The following is a 13,964-nucleotide window of genomic DNA, read 5'->3' as shown; positions in this document are numbered from 1 at the left end:
GCATTATAAATATAATAGGCCAGATTAAGTGGCGCACAATCGTTTGCGTGTGAGCGATATCGAATTTTCATGTTTTTTTGCACGCAAGTTAAATTGCGCTCGTATTACCAATTTTGCAAAACTAAAAAGTGTCACAAAACACATCAAAAATACATTACAAAGTACAGTTACTCTCATAATAACACCATCTAATAAAAATGATTAAAACAATATTGCACAAAAAAAGTTATAAAGGTTCAAAGATATGAGATCTCAGTTGTTAGAATATAAGGCAGGCAAATGGCTTTAACATAGACATACATACATATACATGTCTAAATGAATATATATATATATATATATATATATATATATATATATAATATATATGTGTGTGTGTGTGTGTGTACATATGTATTTATGTACTGTATTTATATGTGTATATGTATTTACAGACATATATACACATATAAACACATAAATACATATGTACTCATATATAGACATAAATATAAGTGCATTGGAACCCTTTGCTGTCAAGTAGATTAAAACATATAAAAGCATATTTATGCAATATTCATATTTAATAAAGCTTTTAACTATGTATTTACAGAAAATATTTAACATTCCAATGTTTTGCACATAGGGGAATATTTATAAATAAATAAACAAATTTTCCTGGGTTATATTGAATGTTGAATTGAGTTCAGCTTTGCAGTGAGAGTACAGCTAATTTATTGTACTAATGTAGTTATTTTATCTTTCTCTCAGGTCATTTTGGTTCATCTGTAGCCTCATACTTTATATTCCTGAGATGGATGTATGGTGTGAATCTAGTTCTGTTTGGTCTAATTTTTGGTCTTGTTGTAATACCAGAGGTAAGGATATGTTTCTTTATATCTCATACATTGCCAAACAGAAATATTAGACTCAGCGCTAAGTGTGGGCACCTATTGCTCTTTATGAAGGGTTCCTAGCTAACACTTAAGTGGATAACTGATGAAATGTATATAAAGAGCGCCTAAATCAAGGGCTAAGGTGACATTGCAGAATAATATATAGTAAACAATTATTTATTCTCTAAAATCACAAAGATATAAAAACAAAGATATAAAAACAAAATACTAAAAACATAGATCCATGTGTGTAATGTACAGTTAATAGAAGAGATGCATCTGTATATAGCTTTAGTCTATATGTGAGAAGGATAGAGTTCAATGGTGATGTGCTCTGCCAATATGGATGGAGATGTTAATAAAGATGACAATGTGTGATCCTTAGATGATCCGAAGAGTGCAACAGTCTAACAAGAACTTGAAGTTATGAAAAAATATAACTGAAAATGAAAAATAGTGCAAGTGGAAAAAAATGAAAAAATGAAATGAGAAAGAAAAATGAAAGAATGAAAAATAAAAAAATAAAAAGATATATATAAAAAAAATATATAAAAAATAGAAAGTAAAAAGAAGATATATATGAAAACAGTGTATATGAAATAAATCAAAACTTGCTTTTTTAAATTCAGTTTAGAAGGTATATCCAAAATTATATCCAATAATTGAACCCAAAGGATCTCCCTCTGTGGGTGCGGTTTCCTGTGCCAGTGGTTCCTGTGGAAAAGTGGTATAGTGCAATATAGCTAAGTAGAATATTAAAAAAAGATTTGGATGCAGGCTTACCATCAGTGTCAACTAGTGATGTCCCGAACTGTTCGCCGGCGAACGGTTCACAGCGAACATAGCTTGTTCGCGTTTGTGGGCGAACAGATGGTGATGTTCGATCCGCCCCTATGTGTCATAATTGTGGAAACTTTGACCCTTTATGTCACAGCCGCCTGACACATTAGAGCCAATCAACATCAGACACTCCCTCACAGACCCTCCCAGCTACTCGGAATCCGCCATTTTAGACTCATAACGACCTTGCTTTCTTAATGAGAGGACGTGTTGTGTTTTTGCTCCTGACATTAATAGGAAAAACATAGCTAGGCTAGTGTATTTACAGTCCAGAAGGACTCCACTCATCTCTGCTGCAAGCACAGCACCCCAAAAAGCCCTTTTTAGGGCTATATTTCGTGCCGTTTTTTTTTTTTCCGTTTTTTTTTTTATTAGCATTTGCCTGGCTTTCAGCTGTGTGTTTAAGGCTCACAGCATATGCTGTGACTACTGCCACCACTGATATCTCCCTAACAACATTAGTTTAAATTTAACTAACCAAAAAATTTAATTATTTTTCTAGTGTAATTATTTTTCATTTTCTATCAGGCCAGTGTCACACAGCATATACTCTGGTTCATTGCTCTGTGCCAGCCAGCAGCCACCAGTATTAATATCCGTTTATAACATTATTTTAAATTTAAAAAAAAAAAAAAAATATTTTGCTAGTGTAATCTAATTAGATTTACTATCATGCCTGTGTCTGTCAGGCTCACTCAGCATTAATATACCTCATTTTTTTTCAGTCTTTTGGTTAATTGGTCTGTGCCAGGCAGCCACCCAGCACTCATATCTATTCTTCTTCACCTTAATTTTAATACAAAAAAAAAAGTTTAAATTTGTTTGCTAGTGTAATCTAATATATTTTTCTATCCGGCCTGTGTGTTTTGCTGACATACAGAGCCTACTGTGTTTACTTGCTGCCCTCCCTAGTCTATGAGCCACGACTCATATGTGTTTAACCTTTTTTTAATCCCCCCCCCCAAAAAAATAATTTCAATCATTTTTCTAGTGTAATCTAATAGTATTTTCTATCAGGCGTGTGTGTATCCGACTTACAGAGCCTACTGTTTTTAATAGCTGCCCTTCCAAGGCTATCAGCTACGACTCATATGTATGTGCTTAACCTTTTTCTTAAAATTTCCAAAAAAAAGTATTTAAATCATTATGCTAGTGTAATCTAATTGTATTTTCTATCAGGCCTGTGTCTAACTGTCTATCTGACTTACACAGCATACTGTTGTTATAATTGCTGCCCTACGTAGCAGCCAGCCAGTGCGACCACTCATAGAGTCATATGTGCATTGCACTTCTTAACATAATTTTAATATTAAAATCTAAAATTTTAAAATATTTTGCTAGTGTAATCTAACTTAATTTTCTATCAGGCCTGTGTTTTTGTCACTTACACAGCATACTGTGTTAAATTGCTGCCCTACCTACCATCCATGACTCATATCTGCCAGCCTGTGTGCCAGGCCCAACTAGCCAATTAGTGGCACCAATCACAATTCTTGTAACAGTAATTAAAAAAAAAAATCATAATTTTTTGGACTGCAAATATTCAGTCTCCTAGTGCCATTGAATTGCATTTACCTCCCGCCTGCCACTGCCAGCCTTTTGTGCCAGGCCGTCTAGCCAACTATTTACACCAATCATAATTGTTGTCACAGACAGTATAGTTACTAATTAAAATTAAAAAATTTTTTATTGTTGATCTTAATCCTCAGTTTGCTTGTGCCCTAGAATTGCACTTTTCTACTGCCTTCCAAGCCTGTGTGCCAGGCCTACTTGAAAAATATTTACACCAATCATATTTGTTCTGACAGTATTCTTAGTAATTAAAAATTAAAATTTTTGTTAATAGTTGTGAATCCTCAGTTTGCTGGTGCCAGTGAATAGCACTTTCCTCCTGCCTTGCAGCCTGCTGTGTGCCCGGCCCACCTAGCCAATTATTGCCAGCAATCATATTTCTTTTAACAGTATTGCAAAAATTGTCAATCATCACTGTTTTGACTGTCAGTAATCAGTCTCCTAGTGTCCTTGAATTGCATTTACCTCCTGCCTGCCAGCCTTTTGTGCCAGGCCGTCTTGCCAACTATTTACACCAATCATAATTGTTGTCACAGTATAGTTACTAATTAAAATTAAAAAATTCTTGATTGTTGATGATCTTAATGCTCAGTTTGCTTGTGCCCTAGAATTGCACTTTTTTACTTCCTTGCAAGACTGTGTGCCAGGCCTACTTGAAAAATATTTACACCAATCATATTTGTTGTGACAGTATTCTTAATAACTAAAAATTAAAAATTTTGTTAATAGTTGTTGTGAATCCTCAGTTTGCTGGTGCCATTGAATAGCACTTTCCTCCTGCCTTGCAGCCTGCTGTGAGCCAGGCCCACCTAGCCATTTGTTGCCAGCAATCATATTTCTTTTAACAGTATTGCAAAAATTGTCAATTATCACTGTTTTGACTGTCAGTAATCAGTCTCCTAGTGTCCTTGAATTGCATCTACCTCCTGCCTGCCATCCTTTTGTGCCAGGCCGTCTTGCCAACTATTTACACCAATCATAATTTTTGGTCACAGTATAGTTACTAATTAAAATTAAAAAATTATTGATTGTTGATGATCTTAATCCTCAGTTTGCTTGTGCCCTAGAATTGCACTTTTCTACTGCCTTCCAAGCCTGTGTGCCAGGCCTACTTGAAAAATATTTACACCAATCATATTTGTTGTGACAGTATTCTTAATAATTAAAAATTAAAATTTTTGTTAATAGTTGTTGTGAATCCTCAGTTTGCTGGTGCCATTGAATAGCACTTTCCTCCTGCCTTGCAGCCTGCTGTGAGCCAGGCCCACCTAGCCATTTGTTGCCAGAAATCATATTTCTTTTAACAGTATTGCAAAAATTGTCAATCATCACTGTTTTGACTGTCAGTAATCAGTCTCCCAGTGTCCTTGAATTGCATCTACCTCCTGCCTGCCATCCTTTTGTGCCAGACCGTCTTGCCAACTATTTACACCAATCATAATCTTTGGTCACAGTATAGTTACTAATTAAAATTAAAAAATTCTTGATTGTTGATGATCTTAATCCTCAGTTTGCTTGTGCCCTAGAATTGCACTTTTCTACAGCCTTCCAAGCCTGTGTGCCAGGCCTACTTGAAAAATATTTACACCAATCATATTTGTTGTGACAGTATTCTTAATAATTAAAAATTAAAATTTTTGTTAATAGTTGTTGTGAATCCTCAGTTTGCTGGTGCCATTGAATAGCACTTTCTTGCTGCCTTGCAGCCTGCTGTGAGCCAGGCCCACCTAGCCATTTGTTGCCAGCAATCATATTTCTTTTAACAGTATTGCAAAAATTGTCAATCATCACTGTTTTGACTGTCAGTAATCTGTCTCCTAGTGTCCTTGAATTACATCTACCTCCTGCCTGCCAGCCTTTTGTGCCAGGCCGTCTTGCCAACTATTTACACCAATCCTAATTTTTTGTCACCGTACAGTTACTAATTAAAATTAAAAAAATCTTGATTGTTGATGATCTTAATCCTCAGTTTGCTTGTGCCCTAGAATTGCACTTTTCTACAGCCTTCCAAGCCTGTGTGCCAGGACTACTTAAAAAATATTTACACCAATCATAGTTGTTGTGACAGTATTCTTAATAATTAAAAATTAAAATTGTTGTTAATAGTTGTTGAGAATCCTCAGTTTGCTGGTGCCATTGAATAGCACTTTCCTGCTGCCTTGCAGCCTGCTGTGAGCCAGGCCCACCTAGCCAATTGTTGCCAGCAATCATTTTTCTTTTAACAGTATTGCAAAAATTGTCAATCATCACTGTTTTGACTGTCAGTAATCAGTCTCCTAGTGTCCTTGAATTGCATCTACCTCCTGCCTGCCTGCCAGCCTTTTGTGCCAGGCCGTCTTGCCAACTATTTACACCAATCCTAATTTTTTGTCACAGTATAGTTACTAATTAAAATTAAAAAAATCTTGATTGTTGATGATCTTAATCCTCAGTTTGCTCGTGCCCTAGAATTGCACTTTTCTACAGTCTTCCAAGCCTGTGTGCCAGGCCTACTTAAAAAATATTTACACCAAACATATTTGTTGTGACAGTATTCTAATAATTAAAAATTAAAATTTTTGGTAATAGTTGTTGTGAATCCTCAGTTTGCTGGTGCCATTGAATAGCACTTTCCTACTGCCTTGCAGCCTGCTGTGAGCCAGGCCCACCTAGCCAATTGTTGCCAGCAATCATATTTCTGTTAACAGTATTGCAAAAATTGTCAATCATCACTGTTTTGACTGTCAGTAATCAGTCTCCTAGTGTCCTTGAATTGCATCTACCTCCTGCCTGCCAGCCTTTTGTGCCAGGCCGTCTTGCCAACTATTTACACCAATCCTAATTTTTTGTCACAGTATAGTTACTAATTAAAATTAAAAAATTCTTGATTGTTGAGGATCTTAATCCTCAGTTTGCTCGTGCCCTAGAATTGCACTTTTCTACTGCCTTCCAAGCCTGTGTGCCAGGCCTACTTGAAAAATATTTACACCAATCATATTTGTTGTGACAGTATTCTTAGTAATTAAAAATTAAAATTTTTGTTAATAGTTGTTGTGAATCCTCAGTTTGCTGGTGCCAGTGAATAGCACTTTCCTCCTGCCTTGCAGCCTGCTGTGTGCCCGGCCCACCTAGCCAATTATTGCCAGCAATCATATTTCTTTTAACAGTATTGCAAAAATTGTCAATCATCACTGTTTTGACTGTCAGTAATCAGTCTCCTAGTGTCCTTGAATTGCATTTACCTCCTGCCTGCCAGCCTTTTGTGCCAGGCCGTCTTGCCAACTATTTACACCAATCATAATTGTTGTCACAGTATAGTTACTAATTAAAATTAAAAAATTCTTGATTGTTGATAATCTTAATCCTCAGTTTGATTGTGCCCTAGATTTGCACTTTTTTACTTCCTTGCAAGACTGTGTGCCAGGCCTACTTGAAAAATATTTACACCAATCATATTTGTTGTGACAGTATTCTTAATAATTAAAAATTAAAAATTGTGTTAATAGTTGTTGTGAATCCTCAGTTTGCTGGTGCCATTGAATAGCACTTTCCTCCTGCCTTGCAGCCTGCTGTGAGCCAGGCCCACCTAGCCATTTGTTGCCAGCAATCATATTTCTTTTAACAGTATTGCAAAAATTGTCAATCATCACTGTTTTGACTGTCAGTAATCAGTCTCCTAGTGTCCTTGAATTGCATCTACCTCCTGCCTGCCATCCTTTTGTGCCAGGCCATCTTGCCAACTATTTACACCAATCATAATTTTTGGTCACAGTATAGTTACTAATTAAAATTAAAAAATTCTTGATTGTTGATGATCTTAATCCTCAGTTTGCTTGTGCCCTAGAATTGCACTTTTCTACTGCCTTCCAAGCCTGTGTGCCAGGCCTACTTGAAAAATATTTACACCAATCATAGTTGTTGTGACAGTATTCTTAATAATTAAAAATTAAAATTGTTGATAATAGTTGTTGAGAATCCTCAGTTTGCTGGTGCCATTGAATAGCACTTTCCTGCTGCCTTGCTGTTAGGTTTTGAATAAACTCTTAATAGTGGAACACAACTGCAGTTACAACCAAAATTGTTTGTTTGTTACACAATTCTGTCTAAATCCTTTATTGCAAAAAGGACTCTTTCAGATTTGTGAATTTTGCTCAAATTCAGAAAAAGAACATGGTTTGTATACAGCACCAAGCTGCAATGAAAACATATATAATCTGATGTATATCTTAGAGAGACAACAACAGAAATAGAGTATAGAACTGATGAAATAGCGGAACAAATGCAGCAGCAATAAAAAGTCTTTCCCAGCAAGCAAGTGACTTAATTCGACATAGCAGTTTATGAAGGAGATATGCCGTATTACTTTCAAAGAAAAGCAGGATCTTTGCAGGGAATAAACAGTTAAGCAGATATTAGTTGATGCTTTAGTAATTATGTAGTTGCAGTAATAGCCACAAGTAAGTTAGCAGTTTATAGGTTAGTAAAGCGGTAATGCGGTTAAATAGTGTGGTACCTGTAACTCATACACAAATATCAAGTCTATTCGGTAGTAGTCCGTTCCAACCGCAAGCAGGGAGAAAGTTTGTTGGTGCCGGGCCCGGAGTGGAAGTGACGTCACGGTTTGAATCCTTTTGCGTGCTGCTGTTTAGCTGTGTTGAAGGTATGAGCTGCAAAAAGAATGAAGCAGCTAATTAAACAAAACGAAAGTTGTACAATTCCTCACTTGAATATAAGGCAGAAGACAATGATGTCTTTGAAGGTATTAACGGCAAACAAAGTCTTTTTGAATCCTGCTATAATACCAGCAATTGATTATAGGTAAGCTGGAACATGCAGGACAGAGAAAGTTTGTAATCCAATCTGTATGTAGGAACTTCAATACTAAGCACAGAGTGCAAGGGGAGCACCTGTCTTAAGGAGTAGTTAGCGAATCAGCAGTCAGTGGGAGTAACTGGGAGTGACAAGGAAAAGAAGAGAACAGAATCTTAATCCTCAGTTTGCTCGTGCCCTAGAATTGCACTTTTCTACTGCCTTCCAAGCCTGTGTGCCAGGCCTACTTGAAAAATATTTACACCAATCATATTTGTTGTGACAGTATTCTTAGTAATTAAAAATTAAAATTTTTGTTAATAGTTGTTGTGAATCCTCAGTTTTCTGGTGCCAGTGATTAGCACTTTTCTCCTGCCTTGCAGCCTGCTGTGTGCCCAGCCCACCTAGCCAATTATTGCCAGCAATCATATTTCTTTTAACAGTATTGCAAAAATTGTCAATCATCACTGTTTTGACTGTCAGTAATCAGTCTCCTAGTGTCCTTGAATTGCATTTACCTCCTGCCTGCCAGCCTTTTGTGCCAGGCCATCTTGCCAACTATTTACACCAATCATAATTGTTGTCTACAGTATAGTTACTAATTAAAAATTAAAAATTTTTGATTGTTGATCTTAATCCTCAGTTTGCTCGTGCCATTGAATTGCACTTTTCTACTGCCTGCCAGCCTGTGTGCCAGGCCCAACTATCCAATTAGCGCCAGCAATCATATTTCTTTTAACAGTATTGCAAAATTTGTCAATCATCACTGTTTTGACTGTCAATCTGCAGTCTACTAGTGCCCTTGAATTGCATTTTCCTCTTGCCTGCCTGCCTGTGTGCCAGTCCCAACTAGCCAATTAGTGCCACTAATCATATTTATTGTAACAGGATTGGAATTTTTGTTAATCATAACTGTTTTGACTGTGATTCTTCAGTCTCCTAGTGCCATTGAATTGCAGTTTCCTTTCTCCCAGCGTGTGTGCCAGACAGGCCCATTTGCAAACTAGTGCCAAACAATCATATTTGTTGTCACAGTACTCGTAATATTTTAAAAAATTAACAATTTGTGATTTTTAAAACATCTGTCTTTTTTGTTGTTGTCAGTCTCACAGCGTATACTGTGCCCACTTTCACAGTGCCACCACTCAATTGGTGTAATAGTATTGTTAGTGCCAATTTTAAAAAAAATGACAGGCAGAGGCAGGCCACCCCGCAGGTTCTGTGGTCGTGGTGCTGTGATTCCTTTAGACCCTACAAATATGCACATTGTTCAGACGCCGGGTGCCAGGGGGGACGCGAAAACTTCTGAGGAGGACCTAGTTGAATGGCTAACACAGGACACCCAATCTTCTTCAGCTTCCGCTGCTAGTCCTCCTAACCTTGACGCACCATCTAAGTCCAGCTGTGCTTTGGGCAGGTCTCAAGTGACCAGTGCCACTCCCCCGCCTGTCGCCACCACCAACACTAGCACCACAGCCGCTTTACTTGATCTGTCACAGGAGTTATTGACACATCATTTGGAAGAAATGAGTGATGCGCAAGCATCATTGACAGATGATGTAGATAATAGTGATCAGTCTCAGTCAGGCAGCATTACCGACATGGAGGTACGGTGTGATGATGATGATGATGTTGTACCCGCTGCTGCTTCCTTTCTTGATGTTTCAGATACAAGTGAAGCGGTTGATGATGATGTGTCGGTGGATGTCACGTGGGTGCCTGCTAGAAGAGAAGAAGAAGAGGGGGAAAGTTCAGATGGGGAGACAGAGAGGAGGAGGAGGAGGAGACGATTTGGAAGCACGGGGAGGTCGTCTCAAGGAGCTAGTGGCACAGTCAGACAGCATGCATCGTCACCAGGAATCAGCCAGACAGCACGCCGACGCCCATCAACGCATGCTGTTGCCACCACCAGAATGCTGTCATCGCAGAGCTCAGCAGTGTGTCATTTTTTTTGTGTGTCTGCCTCTGACAACAGCGATGCCATTTGCATACTGTGCCAAAAGAAACTGAGTCGTGGGAAGTCCAACAGCCACCTAGGTACAACTGCTTTGCGAAGGCACATGGTCTCCCATCACAAAGGCCGATGGGAAGAACACATGAGTAGAAGCAGCACACAAAGTGAAAGCCGCCCTCCTCCTCCTGCTCCAGCGTCTTCAGCCACGTCAACCAGTGCTGTCCTCCTTGCCCCCTCTCAACCATCCTCCACTCAGTCTCTCTTATGTAGCAGTTCCTTGTCATCTGCCCACAGTCAGGTGTCTGTCAAGGACATGTTTGACTGTAAGAAGCCAATTTCTCAAAGTCACCCCCTTGTCTGACAGCTGGCTTGTCTGAACTCTTAGCCCGCCAGCTTTTACCATACAAGCTGGTGGAGTCTGATGCTTTCAAAAAATTTGTATCTATTGGGACACCGCAGTGGAAGGTACCTGGCAGAAATTTCTTTTCACAAAAGGCAATCCCAAACCTGTACTCTGTTGTGAGAATGGAAGTTATGGCATATCTGGCACACAGCGTTGGGGCAAGGGTCCATATGACCACGGATAGCTGGTCTACAAAGCATGGTCAGGGCAGGTATATCACCTACACTGCGCATTGGGTAAACCTGCTGAATTCTGACAAGCATGGAATGCGTGGCTCTGCAGAAGAGTTGGTGACACCGCCACGACTTGCAGGCAGGCCTGCTGCTACCTCCTCTACTCCTCCTACTCCATCCTCTTCCATAACCTCTTCCTCGGCTGAGTCCTCTTCAACTTCTGCGTCTTGCTCCACATCTATGGCACCCCCCCCAGCTCCCCAGGTACTATGCTACATCCCGGGTACGGCAGTGTCACGCCGTCTTGGGGTTGACTTGCCTGAAAGCCGAGAGTCACACCGCACCAGCACGCCTGACTGCCCTGAACGCACAGGTGGATCAGTGGCTGACTCCGCACCAACTGGAGATTGGCAAGGTTGTTTCTGACAATGGAAGTAATTTGATGGCGGCATTGAAATTGGGCAAGTTGACACATGTGCCGTGCATGGCACATGTGTGTAATCTTATTGTACAACGATTTTCCATAAGTACCCAGGCTTACAGGACGTCCTGAAGCAGGCCAGGAAGGTGTGTGGCCATTTCAGACGTTCCTACACGGCCATGGCGCACTTGTCCGATATCCAGCGTCGAAACAACCTGCCAGTGAGGCGCTTGATTTGCGACAGCCCGACATGGTGGAATTCAACACTCCTAATGTTTGACCGCCTGCTCCAACAAGAAAAAGCTGTTAATGAGTATTTGTATGACCGGGGTGCTAGGCCAGCCCCTGGGGAGCTGGGGATATTTTTTCCAAATTACTGGACGCTCATGCGCAATGCCTGTAGGCTCATGCGTCCTTTTGAGGAGGTGACAAACCTTGTCAGTCGCACCGAAGGCACCATCAGCGACATCATACCATTTGTTTTCTTCCTGGAGCGTGCCCTGCGAAGAGTGCTGGATCAGGCAGTAGATGAGCGTGAAGAGGAAGCGGGAGAGTTGTGGTGTCCATCACCCCCGCCGAATCAGCATCGGAATGTGACTTTGAGGAGGAGGAGGAGGAAGACTGAGCACAACAGTCATCCCAGGGTGCTCGTTGTTGTCACCTCTCCGGTACCCGTGGTGTTGTACGTGGCTGGGGGGAAGAAGATACCATCAGTGAGATCAGTGAGGAGGAGGAACGCGACATGATTAGCTCAGCATCCAACCTTGTTCAAATGGGTTCTTTCATGCTGTCGTGCCTGTTGAGGGACCCTCGTATAAAAAAGCTGAAGGAGAACGACCCCCCGGTATAAGCATAAAGTGCCTGAAATGTAACCAAATTCCCGCAAGTCGGAAAGGATGGAGCATTTTCATAATAAATTAAAAACTATGCTTTACACAGCGTATAAGGGTGATGTCACAGCACCACGGGAATGTAACAGGGGAAGAGATTAAATTAATCCTCCTCCTCCCACGACCACGGCGGCAAGGACCGGACGCTTTCCTGACATCTTGTTGATGGAGGACATGCGTACCTTTTTAACTCCCATGCACCATCAGAGCCTTTCGGGATCCAGCCTTAGAGAAAGACTCAACCGACAGGTAGCAGACTACCTAGCTTTAACTGCGGATCTCGACACTCTCAGGAGCGATGGACCCCTTGACTACTGGGTTTGCAGGCTGGACTTGTGGCCTGAGCTATCCCAATTTGCAATGGAACTTCTGGCCTGCCCCGCTTCAAGTGTCCTGTCCGAAAGGACTTTTAGTGCAGCAGGAGGTTTTGTCACTGAGAAGAGAAGTCGCCTAGGTCAAAAAAGCCTTGACTATCTCACTTTTATAAAAATGAATGAGGGCTGGATCCCGAAGGGACTGACATTGGGCGATACATTTGAATAAAAAAGGCCTGATGATTAGATGAGCTGGCTTGGGCTACAACTGGTACACAAGCTGGCCTTTTTTTTTTTTTATAAAGCCGGAGGACTTGCTTGACTTATCCGCCAACAACTAGTGCTCAAGCCACAAGCTTTTAGGGCACTTTATAAATGTTTTACAAACATCGATTTTTCTGGCCGCTGCTACAGCAGTTGCTACAACAATACCCCAATTTTTCAGTCATTTGTACATTCCGAATTTTTCTGGCCTATGCTGCAGCTCTGTGGGTACAAAACTCAAATAAAAAAAATAAGGCACATAACACTAGTGATTAAACTGTTACGAATTGTACAACTTAGCACACCACTCATATCTGGTGGACCATTAAATTGAACGCAAAATGCCACAAATTTGAAAGAGTAGAACCGACCAAGCATCTTTATCTGTCTCTTGGTTGCTCTAAATTATCTCTGTGTTCCATCTATGCCATACCTGTACTCTATTGTGCAAAAGGGTGGCTTATGTGGTGTTTCATGCTGTTGTGCCTGTTGCGGGTCGTGGCCCATGGTATAAAAAGGCTGAAGGAGAACGACCTGCAATGGGTGCCCAATCAAATTTTTAGAAAAATGTTCCTGGTTCCTCTCAATTATCTCTGGGTTTCTAAAATGGATGCCATACCTGTACTCGCTTGTGCAAAAGGATGGCATATGTGGTGGTGTTTCCTGCAGTTGTTTCTGTTGAGGGTGCTGGACCCTATTATAAAAAAGCTGAAGGAGAACGACCTGGAGTGGGAGTCCAAGCATGGTTTTTGGGGCTATTTCACTTTTCCAAACAATTATCTGTGGGTTTCTAAAATCAATGCCGTACCAGTACTCTATTGTTCAAAAGTATGCCATATGTTCTCTTTCCTGCTGGTATTTTGTTTGAGGGTCCTGGACCCTCTTATAAAAAGGCCTAAGGAGAAAGAGGTGTACTGGGTGTCCACTCATTTTTTTTTCTATTTCACATTTGACCAAAATTATCTCTGGGTTTGTAAAATTAATGCTGTACCTGTACTCTATTGTTCAAAAGGATGCCATACGTCCTCTTTCCTGCTGGTGTATTTTTTTGATGGTCCAGGACCCTCTTATAAAAAGGCCTAAGGAGAAAGAGGTGTACTGGGTGTCCACTCATTTTTTTTTCTATTTAACAAATGACCAAAATGATCTCTGGGTTTGTAAAATCAATGCTGTACCTGTAATCTATTGTTCAAAAGGATGCCATACGTCCTCTTTCCTGCTGGTGTTTTTTTGAGGGTCCAGGACCCTCTTATAAAAAAACGGCCTAAGGAGAAAGAAGTGCACTGGGTGTCCATCGAATCATTTTTTTGATTCAAATTTCCATTTGCAAAAAATTATCTCTGGGTTTCTAAAATCAATGCCTTTCCTGTACTCTATTGTTCAAAAGGATGCCATATGTCCTCTTTCCTGCTGGTGTTTTGTTTGAGGGTCCTGGACCCTCTTATAAAAAGGCCTAAGGAGAAAGAATTG

At 40.2% G+C, this 13,964-nt stretch overlaps 1 protein-coding gene across 1 annotated transcript in view; it reads left to right on the top strand.

The window, feature by feature from the left end:
* Positions 1 to 13,964, top strand: part of TMC2 (transmembrane channel like 2) — a 212,269-nt gene that overhangs the window by 77,292 nt on the left and 121,013 nt on the right. Inside the window, exon 5 of the mRNA XM_053715757.1 lies at positions 751 to 857. Within this exon, the coding sequence (XP_053571732.1) occupies positions 751 to 857 (107 nt within the window). The remainder of the gene's footprint in view (positions 1 to 750; positions 858 to 13,964) is intronic.

Source organism: Bombina bombina, chromosome 5 (genome assembly GCF_027579735.1).
Source record: "Bombina bombina isolate aBomBom1 chromosome 5, aBomBom1.pri, whole genome shotgun sequence".
Taxonomy (NCBI): Eukaryota; Metazoa; Chordata; class Amphibia; order Anura; family Bombinatoridae; genus Bombina; species Bombina bombina.
The sequence above is the reverse complement of the archived record's forward strand: the minus strand, read 5'-3'. Positions and strand labels throughout refer to the sequence as shown.